Source organism: Thermochaetoides thermophila (genome assembly GCF_000221225.1).
Source record: "Thermochaetoides thermophila DSM 1495 unplaced genomic scaffold scf7180000011816, whole genome shotgun sequence".
Taxonomy (NCBI): domain Eukaryota; kingdom Fungi; phylum Ascomycota; class Sordariomycetes; order Sordariales; family Chaetomiaceae; genus Thermochaetoides; species Thermochaetoides thermophila.
In genome coordinates this window covers 873868-897451 of record NW_006383032.1, presented here as the reverse complement: position 1 = coordinate 897451, position 23584 = coordinate 873868, and the positions used below count along the sequence as shown (strand labels likewise).

The following is a 23584-nucleotide window of genomic DNA, read 5'->3' as shown; positions in this document are numbered from 1 at the left end:
CCCTATGGTTTTGTCGCTGGCTGGAAGAGTATGTCGCGATCGAGATGGCAGCCGTCCCGCGCTTGTCCGTTGCTGTGTTCCAAGTTGCCTGCCAATTGGCGCCAGAAGCCGTTGCCGTCAACAAAAGAATTGGGCGGTGAAGCGTTCTGCCGTTTTTCGCGGTACGTACCAGGTGCAAGACCCTTTGCCCGGGCTGTCAAACAAGAGTCTGTCACGGCAAGTGGTCCGTGCTTTGTCTGTTGGTGGTCATAGCTCCGCTGGAGCCTGGCGCCGGGACAGGCCCATAATGCCAAAAACCTCTTGTGGCTTGCGGCCCTGCCAGAGACGAACTGCTTGTCGACCAGGAGGGTGCGCGCGCTGCCGCAGTGGAGGTTTACGGGCATCCAGTGTCCACCCATCCGCAGTTCAACTCGTGAGTCCAATTGATATTGGCCTTTGTCCACAAGCTGCAACAGGCTTGCATTAGTTGCCTGGCTGTCAGTTCGATGCCTGGACGGATAAGCAGACAGGATCTCCAGCTGCTTCCTCGTCAGCTGAAGCTTGGTTGAATAAGACTCTTCTCTCCGAGATCTCCTTCCTCTTCCTCTATGTTGCCCATGTCTTCGACTCCTGGCATTCGATATCTGCGGACGCGGGCTTTCATTTGATGTTAAGACCTCATGCCACCTCTAGTATACACGCCTCTCCGTATCAAGTGTTCTCATCAAAGCGTGGTGATGGTTTTCAGTGCTTTCAGTGAGCATTATCTCGGATATCAACCACATTGCCGCAGCTTTGGTTGTTTACGCCAGCCCATCCTGTTCGCAAACAACACCGCGCCATATCTACCCCATACTCAAGTACAACTGTCACATATACTGCCACTGTTGTCATAGGGCGTTCTCAATTGACTATTTATATTTCCCGAACCGAAGATGCCGCGGGTCAAGAGTTACACTGGTGGCACGATCAATTTTAAGGAGATCGAGTGTGAGTCTCATACCCCCGTGCTGATTGCCTCTTATGCGAGACTCCATGAGCAATGATCCTAACAAGTATCAAAGCCCATTTGGTTGGCAGTTCAGCTACTGCCCGCAAAGATGCGGTTGAGGGTAAGCATCCCCCCTATCGTGCCACACTGTATCTCGGGCCGCTCGCTAACCGAGACACTTGTACAGCACTGATAGCATACTTTGACGGTTCGCGGACTCAGTCTCAGTGTGTCCCCCTTCAAGTTCTCTTCTTTCCAGGAGGCAATTGTTGACAATTATTAGGACTACCTTTGATGACAAGGCCTACCATAGACTTTTCGAAGCCCTGTTTCGTTGCACGCTCATCGAGAAAGAAGCCTACTTCAATTCGAAAAAGTCAGTCAAAGTAACAGCTGCAGCAGCTGCGAGGTTGGAGCGTTGCCCCGAAGCCTTGCGGCTCGCCGTCCGTCATGGCGTCACTACTATCCGCCGTAAGACGGCCAGGGCCATCATTGACCACATCGTCCAGGTCCTCCCGGGGCCTGATGGTGCTTATGTGATGCCCCTTCTTGCTGGCTACGTAAAGGTGCTCTACGAGTTCCTTGACAACCCAGCAAGTGCGGAAAATATTGCTGCGTTATCGGGAGAGGGCTGGGAGGTATGTGTCGATTTTTGCATCGACGTTCTCTCCCGGTTCCTCGAGCTCGGTGACAGAGAGAGTGGTTCTTTGTCTCGCGCATCACCTGCCCCGGGGGCAACAGCGCGGTCTGGGTCCGTTGCCGGAACCCAAGGATCTGGCGAGCAGATTGGCACTCATGTCGCAGTGGACGTCCTCTCCTGCCTTTACATGTTGTGCATAGCCCATAACGCACCAATCCAAAGGAAGGCAGATCGACTGCCGCACGTGGTGATACAGCTCCTTCAACTCCGACAAATGAAGATTGGCGAGCTGCAGAAGATGGCATTTGCCACCTTCAATATCGTCTTCCAACGCATGCAAGCCGAAGATGTGGCTTTGTGCAAGACTTTGGTGAAGCAGGTGGTGCCGTTGCTCTCACACTGGTGGCAGCCGCGAGCCCTTTCTCGAGATGCCATGCTCAACTCAATCCGCGACGAGATGCTCAAAACTCTTTACGGTACACGTTTGTACATTCAGGCATTGCTGAGGGAAGCCGCCGATGAGTCATTCCCCCAAGACGTTGAAGAACTTCTTGATACTTTGTGGTGTGACTATTCCAGACGCGAGGAGCGTGCTCGCCTGCAACTTGACGACATCACTTTCACAAACATGCTCCTCCCACCGGATCATCCCCGTACTGGTATATTTAGCCTGCGTCCCCATCACACAGCAGGCGAGCAAAATTGGGCACTTCTCGAGAACCTGGCCATTCTGGAAGCCGCGTACTCAAAGCATGGACAACAAGAACAAAGTCAGCAGAACCAACAACAACCAGAGATTGATCAGCCCCGTAAGAGACGCAAAATGAGTGGGCGCCAAAACCGTGTACACCAAAAGCTTCATTCTCTCGATCCTGCTGTTCGGTTATCTGCTTTGCAATTGATTCCCTTCCTTACGAGACACAAGAAGCCCTCTCTCGAAGATGTGGCTGAAACCCTTGAGGACTTATCCAAGCACGTTACTGCCAAACAAGCAATAGTAGCTTCATGGGCCATGTTGGCATGTTCCAGGTACGTGGTTAATAGTCTCATATCAACCTCCCTCTGTTAGAAACGCAGCAGATTGCTGATACAGCAAAGTCTTGCCATTCATGAGGTATCGCGACACCCTTCGTTGTCATCCTCCTGGAAGCAGCTTTGGCAGCTCGCCGTCCGGTCCCTATCCCTTCCCCCGATCAGCCGCGCTTCCTGTGTTCTCCTCAACTCGATATTGAAAGCCAACCTCATCCCTAGGCATGAGTTGGCGGACGATATCAACCAAATTGTCACCACTGCCGATATCAGTGGTCCAGCAATCCTGGTAGACGCGTCCTTAGGATTGATGCTGAATCTGCTCCGCTTTCGAAATAACATGTTCCCCAACGCCAGCCAAGCCACCTCAAATCACATCATTCGATGGGTATTTGTCAGATGGAGCCCTGGTATGTTATTATCCCGCGCGCGCCAACCATTTTCCCCCCCCCCCTTCGGATTTTAAAATCAAACCTCTGACGGTTACAATAGCGGAGTTAACCTATGCTTCCTTACACGGAACCCATGCAACACCGTATGATTTGGTCAACCTCTTGCGAGCATGCTACGGGATATCTCCCCTGGTCATGGCCCAGCCCCTTCGGCTCTTCAATGGTCCTATAGTCTTGCACTGGAAAGAACAGGCAGAGATGGAACCCTTCATCAGGTACCTGCTTCTATTGCACGAGGAGGAGCCAGATACAACTGTTACGCCTGCCCAGCAGGAAGAACAATTACCAGAATCCAACTCTGCTACTGATGTGGCCGGTTCCAATGCCTCCAGACGACTGGCGCTCGAGTTGTTCTACCCCAAAGTAGAAGAGCTTCAGGAATTGGCAGAGTCATGGCAAAAGCGTGGGGGTGAGGGTGCAACCCCTGTTTCTATGGAGCGGCTGCGTAGCATGGTACTCGCCTGTCTCACAGGAGCTCTGCTCCTCCCAGACCTTGTGAACATCAACTCATCCCTGTCGCGAGACCTTGAGTCTGCAGTATTCAGCATCGTCGATGCTACTCTCAAAGTCATTCTCAACTCTCCCCCGAGCGAAAATCTATTTGGCATGATCCTGGCCTCATCAGCACCCTATATTCCTCATCTGATCGAACCTGAGCTGATCGCCCTGAAGCGTGAGCGCCCTCATCTGCTCAAGTTCTTCGGCAAGCTCTCTGAAGCCTTGTACGAGCGGTCACGTCGAGAATCTTCTCACCGTGATGATCAAGTCATCGACATCGATCCCGATTTCGAGCCTCAAACGAGCCAAAAGAACACCGCATCCAAGGCAAAAACGTTGCCGAGACGGGACATTCTCCTAAGTTACACTCCGGAAGCCTTCTATCTGGAGACCAGCCTGAGAATTCATTTCCTGGACATCATCCGCTTAAATGATGGCGAAATCGGCCGCATCCCAGAGCCCATCATCAACCAACTAGCGGGTCTCTCAGGCGAGCAGTTCTTGTGCTGCCGAGAGTTCATGAGGGAGATCTTCACCTCAGATGCGATCGTTCCTCTGGGGGGTGCCACGACAATCCTGGAAACGGCAGGGCACATCGTCAGCCGATATGAATATGCATGTTGTGAAGTGGCGTTGTGCAATTGCATAGACATCATGGACAGCTTTATCAATTTGTGGACGGATAATCATTTTGACATTGCAGAAATGGCCGGTGATCTTTACCACTATCTGGTCAAGCAGTCTTTGCCAAATAATTCCATGTCGGCGGCTGCACAGATCCGGCTCGCGAGTCTGCTGTTGCATTTGCTCGAGGTTAAGTCGGAGTATGCTTCCAACCTCGGCCTGCCTTCTTCCCAGTCTACCCTCCTCAAGATCCTCCAAGACGGACCGATGAAACTCAAACACTATATAGGTCTCGAGATTCCCAAGCTGTTTGGGCTGTATGTCCTGAAGACGCACGACGATATTTTCGTTGACGTCCTTGAACATCTCCCTTCTGATCCCGATGTTGTTGAAGGGCTGGCGTTTCGACTGTTTGTCCTCGCTGAGCTTGCGTGTCGCTGGCCAACGCTCCTTCGTCGGAGTATTTACCACACGTTCGAGATTCCGGGGAAGATCACTAAGATCTCAAAGTCGCAAAGCTGCGTCACGCATTCTGCTTTGTACGCAGCCAGCTGTATCAAACGGATTGCTCAAACTTTAAAACTCAGCGGCCCTCAGGAGCTGTTCAAGTTGTTTGCTCCTCAGCTGTTGTACACATGGTTGGACAACGACTCCATCCAGGATATCGCCTATGAGATCTTTGGCTTTTCCAGCTTGCTCGATCTGCTTCGAGAGGCACAAACTGAAGCGGCAGCCATCATGATGATGCGCGGCCAGGAACAGGAGGTCTGTCAGCTTGCGCAATCCCTGGGTCTAACCCCTGAAAAGCTGGTGCAACAAAGCTTCACCAAGATCATTGCGTATAGCATTGCACACGACATCAGCATTGCGGGCGGTCCAGACTACGTAACAGGAGAGAGTCGCATGAGGAAAATTCTTGGGAAGGAAGAGTATCTTGCGAACATTCACCTGAACTTTGCTGATATCATCTCCACATTCTTCGACATCTTCGATCAAGAGGATCCCATCGAGAAGGCATTCAGGCGAGATGAAAGGTTCGCCTATGCAGCGGAAACTCTGGAGGAGATCAAGAAGCTGGGTCATCTCCCGACCGCGCTTCCTCCCAATCAGCAGCCCATGTTCAGAGCGAAGTATCTTCCCAGGGAAATCGTTCACTTGTGCAGCCGAACCCAGTATGAACCTGAGAATATCTGGACCCCGGCGTTGGTGGTGTTTGTAGCCCGCAAACTTCTGAAGACCATTCACCCAGCACTTGGTCCGCTCCATGCCTGTTCTGTCTTACGCAAGATTCGCGTTCTAATCTGTCTCGCTGGCGACCATGCGATATCTGGATACCCGCTCGAGATGTTGCTCCACTCACTACGGGTGTTCGTGGTCGACCCGGAATGCGCTGATGATGCTTTAGGCATCACTCAATATCTGATCAAGAGGGGTGACGAGTATTTGAAGAGAACTCCGTCATTCCTGGCAGGATACGCCCTGTCGAGCTTGGCCGATCTGCGTGTGTTTCTCGAATCAAGCCAGTCCAGCACCACACAAGAGAGTCAGTTCAAGGCCACCAAGAGCAAGGCCCAGGAATTTCACGCCTGGTTTTCCAAATATCTTGCCGCCTATGACTCCCCTGAATTCAAGGACGAGGGACAGAAGCAGGCATTCAGGTCTATTACCGAGAACGCTGCCCATATCCGTGCTTCGGGTAATGCTGAAAAGGGAACGCACGAGAGCAATCTCCTGCTGGAGATCCTCAAAGATTGGGGTCGCGAGAACCAACTCTTAAACGAGCCGGCACGAGATGTTGCCCTTTCTATGTTGTGTGGGGTCTTTAATATTCCCCCTTCCAGCCGACTGGACGTTATCGAAACAGACGAGGACGCGATAAAGAACGGCGCCGTGGTATGGAAGAGTTGCTCCTCGCAGAGACTGGGCGGAGAATACCTCGCATGGGCGGGCCGAGTACTGGGTCGTTCTTTTGCAGCTTCCGGTGAAGTCCCCGAGGATTTGCTACGCGAATCTCAGCTTCAGGAGTACCGGAGGCTGTCTCAGGGCGTGGGAAGCTCGGAAGAAGGATTGCTCAACCTCATCAAGTCCCTCACCATTAGTGGCGATTGCTTCACAGCCGGCTTGGCCGAGGCCGCGCTCCGCACCATCGTTTCCGATGCCATTAGCGACAATGATCATGACTTGCTCAGCGCTTGTCAGGAGAGCCTCCCCGAGCCGCTGCTAATCGCGTCAAACTGGGATCCCTATCGCACACCTCTGTCTGATCAGTTCAAGGTCGACCCTCCTGCCAATACGGAAGTGTTTTCAGCAAGAGCTCTGGAGAATCCAAATTGGTCACAGCATCTGGCTATCCGTTTGGCCCTTTCTGCTCCCAAGATTGTCACCCTCAGGGTGCTTCCCCCGATCCTTTCCAAAGTCAAGGGCTTCGCAGAGCGGGCTTTCCCATTCGTTGTCCACTTGGTGCTTGCGTATCAGTTGGACAAGCAACAATCGGCAAAGAGAGAACTCTCCGAGTCACTCCAAGAGTGGTTAAACTTCACCTCAGAGCCAGCCAAGGAGAACCTGAAGCTGCTGATCAATACTATCCTGTACCTGCGGACCCAACCACTCCCGGGAGAATCCTCGATTGCCGACCGAGCCCACTGGCTGGATGTGAACATGGCAAGTGCTGCAGCCGCAGCAACCCGATGTGGCATGTATAAGGTCGCCCTCTTGTTCGCGGAGCTTGCAGCCGAATCAACTCGCGGGTCCCGGCGCTCATCTGCTGCCAGGGAGACCGATGACTCGAGCGACATCTTGCTGGAGATTTTCGAAAACATCGACGACCCAGATGCTTACTACGGCCTTAGCCAAGATGCTTCCCTTTCCACGGTCTTAGCTCGGCTGGAGTATGAAAATGATGGAGCAAAGAGTTTGGCTTTCCGAGGTGCACAGTACGACAGCCACCTACGCGGCAGAGACTTGCAGTCTAGGCAAGACTGCAATGCGCTTATCAAGGCCTTGAGCAGTCTCGGCCTTGCTGGCTTGTCTAACTCCCTTCTCCAGTCGCAACAGAGCATAGACGGCTCTTCCGACTCTCTCGATGCCACCTTCACGACGGCACGGAAACTCGAGATTTGGAATCTTCCTGCTCCTGTAAACAGCGACAGCTGGGCTGTTACTGTCTACAAGGCATACCAAAGTATGTATCAGGCCCAAGAGCTCGACACTGTCAGGAGCATGGTCCATGATGGCCTGAAGAACACCGTCCGGCATCTGAGCAGTGGCAGTCTCAACACATCTGTTTTGCGCCAGCAGCTTGGTGCGTTGGCTGCACTCACGGAGCTTGATGATATCTTGAATGTTCGTGATCAGTCGGAGCTCCAGTGCACCCTTGCGACCTTCGAGAAGAGGTCGAAGTGGATGATGAGCGGGAGATATGCCGATGTGAGCCAGATACTCTCGTGCAGAGAGACTACCTTGAGCATGTGGAGCCAACGCCACAACTTGAGAGCCGCGGGCCTGACATCAGCGGACGCGCGCTTGGTCCAAATCCGTGGTATGCTGCTATCATCAGACATCTTCCGCTTCCATCGCGCACGCCAAGAGACCTTGAACCTGTCTACGGCTCTCTCTGACCTGATTCCTTCGTGTGAATCCTTGGGTCTCAGTGTTGATGCTGCCATCAAGATGGAGGCGGCCAACGCCTTATGGGACCACGGGGAGATGATCTCGTCGATCAGAATGCTTCAAGCCATAGACAAGGATTCGTCTCTGAAGAAACAAAGCGTGCCCCTGAGCCGCTCCGATCTTCTGTCCAAGATTGGCTACCAGGTCTCTGTCGCGCGGCTGGAGAGTCCTGATGCCATTCAAAAGAAGTATCTCGAGCCTGCACTTAAGGAACTGAAGGGTAAAATTGAGGGCAGAGAGGCTGGTCAAGTCTTCCATCAGTTTGCTGTGTTCTGTGACGAGCAACTGCAAAATCCCGACAGCTTAGAGGATCTTGCACGGCTGCAGAACCTCAAAAAGGGAAAAGACGAGGAGGTTGCCCAGCTCAAGGCTTTGATCGCAAGCGCAAAGGATTCTCAGTTGAGGAATCGATATCAGAGCCATCTAGCCAAGGCCAAGCAATGGCAAGAACTCGACCAGCAGGAGCTCCGGCGAGTCGAACAAACGCGGTCCGAGTTCCTCAAACTCTGCATAGAGAATTATCTTCTCTCTCTGGCGGCATCAGACGAACACGATAACGATGCCCTGCGCTTCATGGCTCTGTGGCTGGAGAAATCAGAGGAAGAAGTTGCGAATGAAGTTGTCAAGAAATGGATCAATAAGGTTCCGACTCGCAAGTTCGCGCTCCTGATGAACCAGCTCTCGTCACGTCTTCAAGACCATAATACTCTGTTCCAAAAACTGCTGATTGATCTTGTCTATCGCATCTGCGTCGATCATCCCTACCATGGCATGTACCACATTTGGACCGGAGCGAGGACTCGGGTCAACAAGGACGATGAGGTGGCAGTCTCTCGCCAGAGAGCGACAGACAAGATTGCTAAGGCGCTCTCAAAGAATAATAAGGTCTCATCCATCTGGCCGGCGATCGATCAGACAAGCAGAGTCTACCACGCCCTTGCCATGGACCGTGATCCGACTCGCTATAAATCTGGACAGAAGGTTCCAATCAAGAACTCCCCTGTTGGGCAGAACTTCCTCAGCACTATGTCCAACAATCCGATCCCGCCGCCAACACTGCAGATCGAGGTGTCTGCCAATCTGGACTACTCCCACGTGCCAATGATTCACAAGTTTGCTCCCGAGATGGCAATTGCGTCTGGTGTCAGCGCACCCAAAATTCTCACAGCGATCGGAACAGATGGCCGAAAGTACAAGCAGCTCGTCAAGGGTGGCAACGACGACCTGCGCCAGGACGCTATCATGGAACAAGTTTTTGCTGCTGTGTCTGAACTCCTGAAGCTTCACCGAGAAACAAGACAGAGGAACCTGGGCATCAGGACGTACAAGGTGTTACCCTTAACCTCCTCATCCGGTCTGATCGAGTTCGTCTCCAACACAATTCCACTCCACGAGTATTTGATGCCCGCCCACGAGCGATACTACCCTAAAGACCTCAAGGGTTCCCAATGCCGTAAAGAAATCGCGAATGCCCAGACCAAAAACACAGAAACCCGCATCGCCGTCTATCGCAGGGTCACGGAACGCTTCCATCCGGTCATGCGCTACTTCTTCATGGAGTACTTCCCTGACCCGGATGAATGGTTCCAGAAGCGCACCAACTACACTCGCACAACGGCCGCCATCTCCATGCTGGGCCACGTGCTCGGGCTCGGCGACCGGCACGGGCACAACATTCTCCTGGACCACAAGACCGGTGAGGTCGTCCACATCGACCTGGGTGTGGCCTTCGAGATGGGCCGCGTGTTGCCCGTGCCAGAGCTGGTACCGTTCCGTTTGACCCGCGACATCGTCGACGGCATGGGCATTACCAAGACCGAGGGCGTCTTCCGGCGGTGTTGCGAGTTCACGCTGGATGCGCTGCGCGAGGAGGCCGCATCGATCCAGACCATTCTGGACAGCTTGAGGCATGACACATTGTATCAATGGTCCATCTCGCCAGTGCGAATGGCCAAGTTGCAGAATGCACGCGAAGTGGGGGGGAAGATGGCGGTGTTGGAGGGGGTGAAGACGGTGAAGGCGGTGGTGTGCCGAAAGAGAAGAAGCAGAGGCCGGCGAATGAGCCGAGTGAAGCAGACAGGGCGATCGAGGTGGTTAAGAAGAAGCTGTCGAAGACATTGAGCGTCATGGCAACGGTCAACGACTTGATTAATCAGGCAACCAGTGTGTCGAACCTAGCGGTTCTGTATTCAGGTACGTGGATAGCTTGCCACTTTCGGAGAAGATAAAAGGATTGCTAACCTCCAAATCTTTATACAGGATGGGCTGCTTATGCTTGAGAGATATCGTGAGATAGACACTCGGAGCACTGTAGTAGAATTCTAATGGTCAGCCATGCGTAGTTGCGTTCTCCTATGTTTTTATTAGGCACTCGGTAATCCAAAAACTGCGTCATCAAAAGGCATCAAGAATCACTTAAGATTAACAGCACATTGATTCCCCCATATGCCCCATATGCTAATCCTGCGTAACATTCACGTCCATCCTTACTTACAACGAGTGCTCCTTTGATCGCAAAGAAAGGAGACCAAGTGAAGGCGTTGTATTCATACAATATCCAAACCCAATCAGTCCCCTTTCCTGACCTCGTGTATGTACACATGTTGAATACCCAGAGTACGCCGGTCGCTCTGCTCTTCCCCCCCCCTCTCCCCCAACCCATTATCCGATATAAATTTTATATCGAAGTGAAAACCAACAAAGGGGGCGGAAGCAGGCACGATATCATCCATCGAGTCAGCCTACCCGCAAAAAAATATATCCACGGTTTGCAGAGTTGACGGATGATTCCCTCCGAAAGAAACTGGCCACAAGGAATATTGAAAACCAATCCTGCACTGCTATTAATGAACCAGACCCTCCACGAACCTGCAAAAGCTTGTTGACTCCCAAATCAACTGAACCGCAAGGCTTTCCCAAACCGCACCTAAACCCCACATTCGTACTCTGTTGTTCTTATGCTGAGGCGCTCTGCCCGCCGGCCTGCTGCTTCGCCAACCGGGCCGCAACCTTCTCCCTGTGGCCCTTCCAAGTCAAGTGCACCTCGAAGTTTTGAACTGTCGTGTCAGGGCCCGCAGTATACGATTTGCCGGGGCAGTCGCGGCAGCGAATGCGAGGAAGCCAATAGAACTGGACGTTAGGCGGGATAGGCTCGTCGGGCCAGCCCTTGAGCGGCAGCTGCAGGGCGGTATTGGTCTCGGTGTCGATGGCGCAGTAGCGCATGATGGCCTCGAAGGAGTCATTCGGGTAGGACTTGGAGAGCTCGTTGAGTGCATTGACTAGCCATTCTGGGGGCGGGGGCTGTTTTTATTCCGTGAAGGGGGGAAATATGTTAGTGTTTATTGCTGACATTTCCAATAGAGTTGTACTGGAGGGGATTTGGGGGTATAAAGTGATAGGGGACAAATGGATGAAGGATAAGGGAAGTTTACCGGTGGTTGATTGGGGGCGTTGCCATTGGGGCCAGAGGGTGGTGGAGCAGGAACGCGGCCTATTTGGTTCTGAAGATTCGAGGAGGAATTCGGCTTGGACTGGTTCTGCTGCTGCTGCTGCTGCTGTTGTTGTTGTTGTTGTTGTTGTTGTTGTTGCTGTTGCTGTTGCTGCTGCTGTTGCTGTTGTTGGTTGGATGTAGATGGTGTTGACGGAGGGCCCATAGGGGCTGGTGTTGCTGTACTCGGGGCTCGTTGGTGAGAAGCGGTCGGCGTAGCAGACGAAGAATTAATTGGCCTCATCCTGAGATCGCGCATAAGCTTCCGAAGCTTCGATGGGCTAACCTTCAAGGTCACGATATGCTGTAACGGCTCTTCTGTCTGTTCGCGAGTAGCTTCGCGGCCAAGACGGCGCGATGTCCTAGTTTCGTGGTGGTGAATGACCGCCTCTGGAGTCTCGGAGCGGCCCAGATTAGCCATACGCTGAGCGGCGGTAGCAGCAGCGCCGCGAAGGCCTCTGGTCCTCGTCCCTTGGGGCTGCATGGCCGGAGAGTCGGGAGCGGAGTCGTCGTCGTCCTCGGAATCCGAGATATCTCCATCGCGAGCCGTCCTCTTTCCTCTGCCAGTGACACCACTGCTGCCTATTGTGCGCTTAAACAGGCGACTCTCTTCGATGGTTAAGGCAGCGCCTGGCAGAACCGAGGACACGATAGATGTCCGAATGGTTCTCTGCCTCTCCTTCAGATCCGGCAACGAAGGACCGCCACGACGGTTAATTGACCGCTTCTGTCTCCTCTGTTCGCGGGAGAACATGGTTTCGGTTCTCTCCAGCTCGGCTTCTGTGTTCTCGTACAAATACGGAGCATAGTCTTTGGCCTGTTGCTGAGGTCTGAAAACAGAAGGCAGGGGAGACGGCAGGAAGGCGGCGACGAGATCGGGATCTTCGATGGGGCGACCGTCGAAGGGATGACCGACGCTGTAGAGACTACGGGTGAAAAGCTGGGCTTGTTCTCGAATGCAGTGGGCAATTGCTGTCGTGAACTCGCCAGAAAGGGAAAGATCACGGGTCATGGATGCCGCGAATTCCTCTGGAGAATTGAGGGGGTTGTTGATGTCCCATTCGAACTGATCGACAAGTGTGTGGGCGCCGATGGTTATGTTGAGCTTGATCAAGATGCGCATCTCGTCGTTCTTATAAGCGGAGTAGGGAAGTTCAGGGTCAAGAGCATCTTCTTCCGTGTAGCAAAAGGGATAAAAGTCGTTGAGCTGCTCGTGCATTTGCTGCACCACTTGGTCATAAACGGGCTTGTCCTGGCCCATGGGGTTGAGGCCCATATCCTCGACAAACTGTGAAGCGAAGTGCTCGACAGAAACCAGGCGCTCGTGCAGGTTGAAGGTAAATGTGTCGCGCAGTTTTATCCGATCCCAATCGACATCAATCCGGACAGGAACTAGCTCCTCGTGCTGTTCTGCCTGCTTCTTCATGTCCTTCTTACTGAACTTCAAAGGCGGCGTTACTCTCCGACCCGGACGCGGCTTCTGGGACGGGTAGATGATTTTGGTGGTAGAACCGTTTTCAGTGAAGCCATTGCCATAGCCGCGATAGCCCTCGCCGTAGAGCCGAGATGGATAGTTGGCGTAAAACTCTTTGTAGGTGCGGTAGTCGCTGGCGCGGGCGAGCATGTCTTTGGTGTCCCTTTCGGCGCGCATCTGGGCTTCCTTGATGGCAGCAGAGTGAAGCCAATCGCGTGTCTGGAAGCGTTCGACCAACATCCTGTTAAAGGACTCCTTATCGCGAACAGGAGGAGCGAGAGGGGTGTCATGTTGCGGGGTGGTGGACTTGGAGGACGCGCCGCCAGGAACAGCTGAGGGCGCGTTCGCGGCGGAGGAAGTCGACGTCGGCGCAGCAGTCGCGGGCGCAATCGAAGATGATGTTGAGCCATCGACGTCGCCGCCAGCGGCCGACGCTGCCGACACCTGCGGAGCGGCCATGGTCGGCAGGGGGGCAGATGAGGGTATTGAAATAAAAGCCAAAAAAAAAAAACCGAGGAACAGAGGAGCAGTTAGAGGCCAAGCAGACCTGGGCTCTGGCCGATTGCCTGGGACTCTAGGCACCAGCAAAACAGATAAGAAAAAAAAAGCTAAGGCGAAGATGGCCAGCCGCGCAGCCAGAAACACGCTTTGTCTGATGGCCAAAGCCGCGTTGGCTGCACAATGCCGTTGGAAGCTGCGTGCTTTGGGAATACCTCTTCAACCTGGTTGTAAACTGAACTGGAGCGTAAACTTGCAAGTTGCGACGACCCCTTGGCTTGCGCGAGGCTGGTGCTGGGATTGGCCGTGGATACGCGCGCCTGCGTTCTCGCCCTTCTGTCTCGAGAAGAAACGGCCCAAGCGCGCCGGTCCAATCAGAACCCTGCATTCAGAGGCCATCACGATAGCCGTTGTCGTGCTGTAGTGGTACTCCATCCCTCTAGGAAACTGTTGTGACGAGAAGGTACCGGTACCCAATCTCCTTGGCAACCAGCCCCAAACCCAAGCCGCACCTGCGGCAGTCGCATCAAGGTGTGGAGACGGACCTGGAGCACAAACAGGCAAACAGGAAACCCCCTCCCCCGCCTAAAAACCAGCAGGAAGCTCAAAATCATCACAGCCTGTCCCCCACAGCTCCAATCATTCTACTCCCTCACCCATTCTAACCCCTCGTCGCGGACCTTACTGCCCCGGGGATATACTAGCAGTCTTCAAAAACAGCTTATTCAGCTTAATTGCCCAGGATGGCGACCGAGAAGAAGGAAGCTGGTCAGTTCCCTTGGCTCGAATTCTTGCTCAGACCATCGCCGTCGTGAACACCTCCCCGAGCTCAGGCAGCTCCAAAGCTGCCATCTTCGAGCCACTGCCACCACTGCTCGCCCCCGTTCCCGCCCATCTAGCTCTGCTTGCCCTCCTGGTGCTCGAGGTGCTCCCGTAGCTTCTCCTGCCCGGTCTTTCCCCTCTCCCACTGTTCGGATTGCTTGCGTACCCCCCCGTCCCTGAGGCCTTGTCCTCGCCCTCGCCCTCGCCCTCGCCCTCCCATCACAGATTGCGCTGCTCTGCCCTCATTCTGTGTGGGCCTGGTGCTGATACTCGTTTTTAGACAACGTCGCGATCAGCGTCGACGTCCTCACCAAGTACAAGACTGCCGCCCAGATCTCCGAGAAGGTCCTCGCCGAGGTGTCGAAGCTATGCGTCCCCGGCGCTAAGATCATCGACATCTGTGAGCAGGGCGACAAGCTCATGGAGGAGGAGCTCTCCAAGGTCTACCGCGACAAGAAGACCAACAAGGGTGCGTTGACTCTTGACTCTGGCCGGCTTTCCGGTTTTTTTTTTTTTTTTTAGACTCTGTCTCCTGTGACCCTAAAGTCTGTCAAGGTGGTAACTGACAATTCGGCGTTTTTAGGTTTCTCTCACCCCACCACTGTCTCCCCTGCCGCCTTCATCACCCCCTATACCCCTCTTCGGTCGGACGAGAAGGAGGCTGCCACCGAGATCCAGCCCGGTGAGCCCATCAAGATCCAGCTGGGTGCCCAGATCGACGGCTATGGCACCATTGTCTGCGACACGATTGTTGCGAAGAACGCCAACGATCCAGACGTCATTGAGGGCCGGCAGGCGGACCTGTTCCTGGCCACCTACTACGCCAATGAGGTCCTTCTCCGGTTGATGGTCCCTCCAGGTCTCCTGGCTACTGGCACAGACGAAGAGAAGGCTAAGGCTGCTGCTGTTAAGCCGCCGTCGCAGGCCAAGATTTCCAGCCTCCTGGAGAAGGTTGCTAAGGCCTACGACTGCAACATCATCGAGAGCACGACTTCTTGGCTCTTTGACAAAAACGAGATCGAGGGCAAGAAGAAGATTATCTTGTCCCCTGGCGAGAATATCAAGGGTGAGGGCGTTCCTGAGGTTGGCGACGTCTGGGGCGTTGAGGTTGGCTGCAGTCTTGGGTCGGGCAAGGTCAAGCAGTTCGAGCAGCGCGCTACCCTTCACCGTCGTACCAACAACACATATGCCCTGAAGCGCCCGACTTCGCGCAAGATCTACTCAGAGGTCCAGAAGAAGTTTGGCACCTTCCCCTTCAGCTTGAGGCAGCTGGAGGATGAGCGCGATGCCAAGTCTGGTGTCATTGAGTGCGTGCGCGGCGGCGTCTTCAGGCAATACGAGGTTACGGGCGACAAGGACAATGCTCCTGTCTGCCGTCTCCTGACCACGATTGGTAAGAATATGGTTTCTTCTGGTTAGGGCGAGGTTGCCGTGTGTGTATTTACTAACTATCTGCCACAGCCATCACCAAGAATGGCATCACCCGGATTGGTGGCCCGCCGGCTTGGGATCTCAGCAAGTTCAAGACGGACAAGAAGATTGAGGACGAGGAGATCCTCAAGATTCTTGAGCAGCCCCTCTCGAAGAATGCAGGCAAGAACAAGAACAAGAAGAAGAAGAAGAAGGCCAAGAAGGCGGCAGCCAAGCCGGACGAGGGTGAGGAGGAGAGCAGTGACGAGGAGTAAAGGGCGAATGGCTCGGTCGGGGCCGGGAGAAGGGCGCAGCGACTCTGCGGAAGAGGACCCCGCGGTCGTTCATGTGGCCGTTGAGCCTTGTCGTTGTGGATTCTGATCTCAAGCGTTGCGGGAGTTAGGGAAGGCCACGTTCGAGATATGGGATGAGCGAAAGGAATTGCAATCATAGCGATACCTGCTGGGATATTGACGGGACTTAAGGAGGTGCAAGGAGGGATGATGTTCTTTTATTTGTACTTTGCCACGTCGGTCTCTTTTGCGTTAGTCGACCCCTCGATGGTCGTCCGAGAGCACCCGCGCGATGCTTCAGGTCTGAGGCATTAGCCGTACAGTTGTCCATGGTAGATGCATCATCTGCCGCATGCAGGGACAGAGAGGGGGAGAGCAGAGCAAGCTGGCGCATCCACGACCACGGTCCCGAAACGAATTTTTTTTAAGAAAAAAAAATCCAAATACTAGTATTTTACAGTATCACTCTGACACACATATCTTCATTCACTGATGGAGGCCATGATGACCGTGCCTGGTGGTAAAGCTGCTAAGATGTAGGAGTGCACGATGAACTCCACTCTCAGCGGTGTCTATTGTCCTATCGTAGTGATGATTCAGGGGCATGTGAAGGGCAACAATGAGCAGGATGCAGGTTTGGGAAGTGGAAGACGCAAATCGCGCTGAAGAGTGGATTTGTGGCTGTAAATTCGAGATGGTTGATGGAGGATGGGGGCCGCAGTCAAGTGTTTGTTCTCCTTGAGCATGAGGCATGAGGCACGAGGCCGAGGGGGTCAGACATCGGCCGTCGGCCATTGTTGGGTGGACGGGTGACGGGCGAGGTGGTGGGAGAAAGAACGCAAAGAGCCGCCCCCCCCCCCCTTTTTTTTTTCCCCTTGGGTATACCTAGCCGACGCCGTTGCTCCGTTGTCCGAGTCGAGGACGTCGACGGTTGAAGAGCAAGTCTATTGAGACTGCTGGGCTATTATACAAAAAAAAAAAAAAAATTAAGCTGCGCTCTGGTGTGCTGCTATTGTTGCGGTGCTGAATAGAAAGTCTGCAGCAAAACCGTGAGGAACTCGGCCAAACCCCCTGATCCGGGCACGCATCCTGCCTGCTCCCCCTTTACGCTGCCTTGCTGTTTTCCAAACTCGCATTTTCCCACTTCATTCACACACATACACACTCAACTCACTCATCGCTCGCTCACTCTCGCAAACGGCTTGCCCTCATCGCCGCCCATCACTATTCCTTCAGGGCGACTCTACAACCAACCGCGATTTTATCTGTGTGCCCACGAGCGAGCAGCATCAACTCGATAAATAAATTTCCACTAAAAAAAAACGCGTCGCCGTCGCGCGCGTCGGTAGATGTGGATTTGCCCACGGCACTTCTCGGCGGGAACCCCGTGAACAGCAGGGCCAGTAAAGCCTGCCGCACAGGGTCAAGAAGGTCAGAATCACAGATCCAGGACTATATTCACATTTAGCAGTCATTCCGACGGCGGTCCAACAATTTTTACGGGGACAGCAAAAAGATCTGAGTTGTGGTGGTGACTTTTGTCCTCAACGCACACAGGTGACAGGAAGGCTGACCAGGAGCCAGAGCCACAAGTCGTTAGCCAGCTCGGCCCCCCCCCGGTCGCTGGTCGCTGCGGTCGCCAGCGAGGCCCCAACTAAGAAAGCTAGGAGCGAGATCGCCTTCTCCCTGTTCAGCGCGCACGCAGCACGCAGCACGCAGCATTCAGAGAGACACACACTCGCTCACACACCTCCCTTCCAACCCACCCCTGTTTTCCCTTCCACCACCAACCCAGCCACCACCGCGTGGAAATTTTCTCCAAACGCCAGAATCTCGCCCGAGCTGCTGTCGCAGAGCGACCAATCGGTATGTGCCCTGTTCTTTTTTCACCTTCTTTTTTTTTTTTTTATGTTTTTTATTTTTGCTGCGTGAAGCGATGCTGACCCTTTGCGCAGGAGCGAGATCCGCAAGCGTTGGTTCAAAGAAGGGGGCAAGCACCGGCGAGCAGGCTGCTGCTGCGCCCGCCACTCCTGTCAGCATGTCTTCCACGCCAGTCTCATCCAATACCCGGGCGACCCGGTCACGCTTCTCGAGCCCACAGACTGCTTCAGGAAATGCTGCGACCGACTCATCGTCGTCGAGGACCGAGAGACTCTCCGCCAGCCACGCTGCGAAGGGGGGCAACGAGAAGGAGAAAGAGTTCATGCAACGCTGGCTTGAGCCGCCCGTGCAGATTAAGGCGAGCTTTCAGGATGCAGGCCTCGTGCGTCATGGCATCTTTGAGACCATGGCCCCTCTCGGGACGCTGCCAAAGGTCGGCTTGTTTAAGAAGACAGCACTCCCCCCGGCTCCGGCCCCTGAGCACGCTCCTACCCGGAAGATTATCGTCAAGCAGCGCACCCAGCAGCCGCCAGCACCTCCAGTGCCTGCAACAGCGCCCGAGGCCGACGAGACGGAAGAGGAGAACGACGCGAATACGGAAGAGGATGTCGAGACCCAGGGCGGCGCATCCCTAGAGTTCGAGGAGGAGCCAGTTCACACCGCCAGTCAGGCCATGAGCAAAACTCGCACAGTACTCCCTACAGCATCGCGATCACGCTCCCGTCGCCCATTGGGATCTCGTGACAGCGACGACGAGGAATGGGCGCCGGCGCCGGGCAGGGCGTCGCAGAAGAGCGCAACAGGCAGATTTGCATCACGAACAGGCACTGCACGCGCGGCTGCAGCATCTGCAGGGCATCAGCAGGCATCCAGCGCAAATTCTCGGGCCATGATGGAGGAAAAACAGTTCGTCGACAAGGTTGTGGAGGCAGCCGTGGACGAGGCGCTCTCCCATAATCGGTACCCCACAGCCTGGGCCCTGCGCACACTCTACTATGAAAATTCATCCCGGTCTGATTTTGTCAACATGCTTGCGAAGGTGTTTACGCAGACTGCAGACGTCGACACTCTGCAGGAATTTAAGCGACTCATGGAGCCCAGGAAGCGGGAGGGCAAGAAAGACAACAAAGCCTACAACTACTTTGTGCCGCCGTCGCCCTCTAAAAAGGACCCCAAGCCCCAACCGCCGAAGCGCTCCCCGTACGGCGATCTCATTAAGCTGGACTTGTCTGCTCTCCGTCGTCGTAACCGTGAAGGGGTCCGCGCCGCCAGCAAGAACAAGAAGGAGAAGCAGGAAAAGGAAAAGCAGGAGAAAGAGAGGGCGCCAAAGGAGCCGAAGGAGCCGAAGGAACCGAAGGGGCGCCCAGCTTCAGCACCGCCCTCGTCTCGCCAACAACCCGAACCCGAACCCGCGCCTGTACCCGCGCCTGCAACAACGCGCAAGCGGGAGCGCTCTCAAGACAAGAAAACTCAGCAACAACAGCAGCCAAAGGACAGGACCGACGAGTCCGCGTCCGCCCCCGAGCCTGAGCCTGAGCCTGAGCCTGAGCCTGAGCCTGAGCCTGAGCCTGAGCCTGAGCCTGAGCCTGAGCCTGAGCCTGAGAAGCAGGAACAGGACGAGGCCGACCCCGACCCCGACCCCGGCCCCGAACCTCCTCGCAAAAGGCGCAAGACAGTCGCTGCGGCCAAACAGCAACAGCCGCAGCAGCAGCAAGCTCAACAGAAGAAGGCCGAGCAGCTGTCGCTGCAATCGCCCAAATCAAAGCAATCACAGAGACAGCAGCAGCAATCGGACGCTACCGCCAAGATGGTGACCTCGTCGTCGAATGGGGTTAACGGTAAGGCCGCCGCCAAAGTTGAAACGCCTTCGCGCAGATCCAGACGGGCTCGCTCGCTGTCCACGTCGTCATCCCTGTCGAGCGCTCGGTCCATGTCGCCCCCGGATAGCATCCAGGAGCGCTCATCGGAGAGCAACGAGAATACCGAGCTGGCCGTAGACGCTGCTGAGGACACTGGCGAGCCGCAAGCCGAACAGGCCGAGCAGGCAGAGCAGGCAGAGCAGGCAGAGAAGCAGCCGTCGTCGCGCACCAGCCCCGTGCTGCGTCAGCCAATCACGGCCAAGCGGCGACAGAAACAGCAGCGTTCCAGCGCACCACCACGCAAGAGCGCCCGGAACGTGTCACACCTATCTCGTCACGCCTCTCCCCAGACAGACCCGGCTGCCGCGGCCGATGCTGATGTTTCCTCTGCTACCGCCAATGCTCCGGAGGAGCAACCATACGAGATGCCAGCCGTCGTCGACACTCCCTCGCTACCTGCGAAGAAGGGTTCTGCCAAGCAGGGCGCCCCGTGGCCCGTGGTCTTTGCCCCCAAGGTCGGCAAGCTCGACGAGAACGACACCAAGCTGAAGCTGCGCCAGAACGCTCGCCGCGTTACTCAGAATAGCAACGAGCTGGCAAGCATTAGCAATGTCCGAGCCAGTTCTCCCGAGGGCGCCTCTCGTCAGGGGCTCGACTCCGAGGCTGACTCGAGCACGGCGACGCCCATGCCGGCTCCCACAGGCCGTATCACCCGCAACGGCCTTGCCAATGCATCTGCCTCTCGTCCTACGCCGGTGCCCCTGAGGGAAGGCCGCAGCACTCGCTCATCGCTCAAGCGGGCGGCCGAGGAGATGGAGGACCAACCGTCGCCCACAACTGCCAACATGCCTGGTTCAGAGGCAGCATCCACGGCTGCCAACTCGCGTGCTGGCACACCAGCTCTTCGCTCGAGCAAGAGGCCCCGGACTGGTCTTCGTGTCAAGACTTCGTAAGTCGTCCCTTGTCCTATATCCGATATCATGATGCATGTGGATCATTGCCATTTGAATTTTTTTTTTTTTTTCCCTTCTCACTCACGTTGTCACCAACACTAACACTAACACTTAATATGCTCAGGCCTGTCAAGAAAAAGAACGGTACCTCGGCGGGCATCCCCCGCGCCAGCGGCGAGCGGAGTAGCCCCATTGGTAACGGCACTGCGAATCGTGAGGTAAGCAATCATCAGCTCTCTGCCTTCTTCTCTGTTGTGTTTCCATCACCCTCATTCTCGCATTTGTCTTATGTTCACGTGCCCATGAAACGTCAAGGGCATTTGGTCACCTCGTTCTCTTAACCCCTCTCACTTCCTCATCGGCTACCCCTCGCCCATCACAAAACGCGCGCACAGTTCGGGTGTGGCAAAGGTTAGCCGGCGCTGGCTCCAGCTCGCGCTTTTGCCAAAATTGACGCACACCCCCAGCTTGCCCAACCAACCCTCCCAGTCGTTACGTTTTATAAATATATATATATATATATATATATATATATATATTTTGTTGCTGACTAGATGCTCACCACCTGCCTGCAGGATGATAATGATGATTACTGCTCATCATGCGGCGGTAACGGCGAGTTGGTCTGCTGCGATGGCTGCACACGCTCGTTCCACTTCAACTGCGTCGACCCAATTATCCGCCAAGATGACATGCCCGTCGAATGGTTCTGCAACGTGTGCCGCGCCAGCCGCAGCACTGCGCCAGCGCAGCATTATTCCGGTGCCTTTGCTCTGCTCCTCGAGAAGCTCGACTCCAAGAACTCGAGCGCTTTCCGCTTGCCGGCCAGTGTCCGCGAGTACTTTGAGGGTGTGCGCACCGGCGTTGACGGCGAGTATGAAGAGATCGTGGCGGTGACCAAGCCCCCGAGAAGGAGAAAGGACGATGAACAACCCCCTGACTTCTACCGGCTTTGCGACGCCCAAGGCAATCCAGCCATCTGCCACGGCTGCGGCAAGGGTAGCGGCAACGTTCGCCCTATCATCCCTTGCAGCGTCTGCGCCGTCTTTTGGCATTTGGACTGCCTCGATCCTCCCATGACCCAACCCCCTCCTCTCCGGAACTGGAAGTGCCCGCTCCATGTCGAGGAGCTCCTGGCAAAAGTTCCGGGTGTCCTGGCCCCGGCTCATCGCTTGCGCAAACCGAAGCAGCTTCCCCCCGTTGTTCGTCCTGCTTTCAGTCGCGGCTTCATTAACGATGGCTACATCGAAGTCGATCTCGAGGAGACCGAGAATCTCAGTGGCTGGCGCAACCTCGAGACATACGGTCGGACTGTGCGACTGCCCGAGAGGGGCATTAAGTTGGACTTTTTGTCTCGGTGAGCGGCCCCCTGATCTATTATTTTCCTTTTTTTTTTTTTGTCGAGCCTGTGAGCTAACCTTTCTTTTGTTCCAGTGCCCTTGAGAGCCGCATGCAAAAGGAGACCGTGATACAAACTAGTCAGGCTGCAACAGCCGTCACGAGTGCGGGCACAAATGCCGAGTCCGCTTCAGCTCCGGCCCCGCTGGGTACCAGGTCACTCGAGGAGCAGCAGGCTGCCCTCAACCTGGTCTGGCTCAGCACCAATGGCAATAACCAGCCGCCCGCCGACGGGGTAAGGACTCTCATCGATGTCATGATCGTAAGTGTTCTTTATTTTATCATCGTATCGCCTTGGTAGGTGCTAACCCTTTCCAGTCCGAAGCAGAGCCCACGGTCATCGACATGATGGCTCGGGCGAACCCCGGCCGTCTCGGCGAGTTGACATCGCTCAACCACATGGACCAGCAAGCCCTGCGCGCCATGCTAGCGCAAGCCGAAATGATGGTCGAGCGTATCCGTTCCTTGCTGCAGCCGGCCCCGTCTGCAGCTCCAACCGCTTCGTCTGTCCCGGCTTTGCGGTCGCCAACCGCTGCCGAGCCGACTGAGAAGAGCCCCGCGCGTGCTGTCTCTGTGGCTGCTATATCGCCCGCCCCAACTTCATCTTCAGACGAGGAGGTCCCTCCCATGACCCAGGGCGAGAAAACTCCTGTGCTCCCAGGCGGTACCTCACCAGCCCCGGTAGCTGAGGAGGACGGCGTCGAAGAACCAGGCCCCGCTACGCCGCCCTCTAAGACGGGCGACGAGTCGAACAGTAACGGGGGCGCCAAAACGGTTGTCGAGGATGGGGGGCCGGTTGTCGCTGTTGCTGGGGAAGATGGGGCCAAGGAGGGGTTCGTTGGGGAGGATGGTCAGGTTGAGCTGGAATGAGTTCTTGCTTCCAGCAGGGACAGAGGGAGTTAGATGGAGATTTTCTTCATCCCGATCTGGCAGTTTCTTCTCCGCCTCTTGGTCTTTTGTCCTTTTCCCGGGAGAGGCTGCTCTGTCCGTGGGCCAGCACGACGTTTTGGGGTGTTTCTCGAGGTTTACGACATAGCATGACAAGCTATTTCTGACTCAGCACAGCTCTCTGCTCTCGGATGGAGGACGACAATGATCCAGCTCTCGACCCCTTTGGCTTTCGTCACCGCTCCTGCTTCATGTCGTACAATGATCTTCCTCGCTTGGCGGATGATCTTGACGCACGATTCGATGCTGCCCGCAGCATTTTGCAAAGAAATGGTGCCAGTAAAGGCATCACTTTCACTTCTACTCTTACCTCTTTCCCCGTACATGAATAACCTTCCATACACTTCTCGACATGTGTTTTTTGTCACACCAACAATGGAACAAAAATATCAAACCTTTTTTCCCCGGTTGATCAGGAACGTCTTCATAACTGACGAACGAGCATCATCATCATCCCCCTCCTCCTAATTTGAGCAGTTTATCCTTGTCCATCTGGGTATTTCTTCTTCTTCGGTATGGTTGACGATGATGGGTATGGTTGGCATGGGCTGCAGGAACAGGGCTGGGTTTGGAGTTCGCGCTTCCTCGTCCGGTTCGGGTCTCTTCTTTCTCCATTCCTGCTGAGAGCAAGAACGGTTAATCAATCATCTGGTTCGGTATTTCTTAACCTCTTTATGTC

At 54.9% G+C, this 23584-nt stretch overlaps 4 protein-coding genes across 4 annotated transcripts; 3 read left to right on the top strand and 1 right to left on the bottom strand.

Annotated features, from left to right (window-relative positions):
* Window positions 1-914: 914 nt before the first annotated feature.
* On the top strand, window positions 915-10161 carry CTHT_0023400 (uncharacterized protein; the record flags this gene model as incomplete). Its single annotated transcript, XM_006692741.1, has 8 exons — window positions 915-969; window positions 1044-1091; window positions 1158-1197; window positions 1254-2639; window positions 2709-3049; window positions 3132-9801; window positions 9858-10075; window positions 10142-10161. The coding sequence occupies 8 exons, from the start codon at window positions 915-917 to the stop codon at window positions 10159-10161; spliced, it is 8778 nt and encodes a 2925-aa protein (XP_006692804.1).
* A 676-nt stretch (window positions 10162-10837) lies between these two features.
* On the bottom strand, window positions 10838-13302 carry CTHT_0023390 (uncharacterized protein; the record flags this gene model as incomplete). The annotated part of the gene is made up of 2 exons (XM_006692740.1): window positions 10838-11182; window positions 11314-13302. 2 exons carry the CDS (start codon window positions 13300-13302, stop codon window positions 10838-10840), a joined length of 2334 nt encoding a protein of 777 aa, XP_006692803.1.
* Window positions 13303-14084: 782 nt separating this feature from the next.
* Window positions 14085-15848, top strand: CTHT_0023380 (putative curved DNA-binding protein; the record flags this gene model as incomplete). The annotated part of the gene is made up of 4 exons (XM_006692739.1): window positions 14085-14109; window positions 14444-14632; window positions 14747-15556; window positions 15625-15848. 4 exons carry the CDS (start codon window positions 14085-14087, stop codon window positions 15846-15848), a joined length of 1248 nt encoding a protein of 415 aa, XP_006692802.1.
* A 1954-nt stretch (window positions 15849-17802) lies between these two features.
* Window positions 17803-22827, top strand: CTHT_0023370 (uncharacterized protein; the record flags this gene model as incomplete). The annotated part of the gene is made up of 6 exons (XM_006692738.1): window positions 17803-20555; window positions 20684-20777; window positions 20875-20970; window positions 21135-21916; window positions 21994-22219; window positions 22276-22827. The coding sequence occupies 6 exons, from the start codon at window positions 17803-17805 to the stop codon at window positions 22825-22827; spliced, it is 4503 nt and encodes a 1500-aa protein (XP_006692801.1).
* Window positions 22828-23584: the final 757 nt, after the last annotated feature.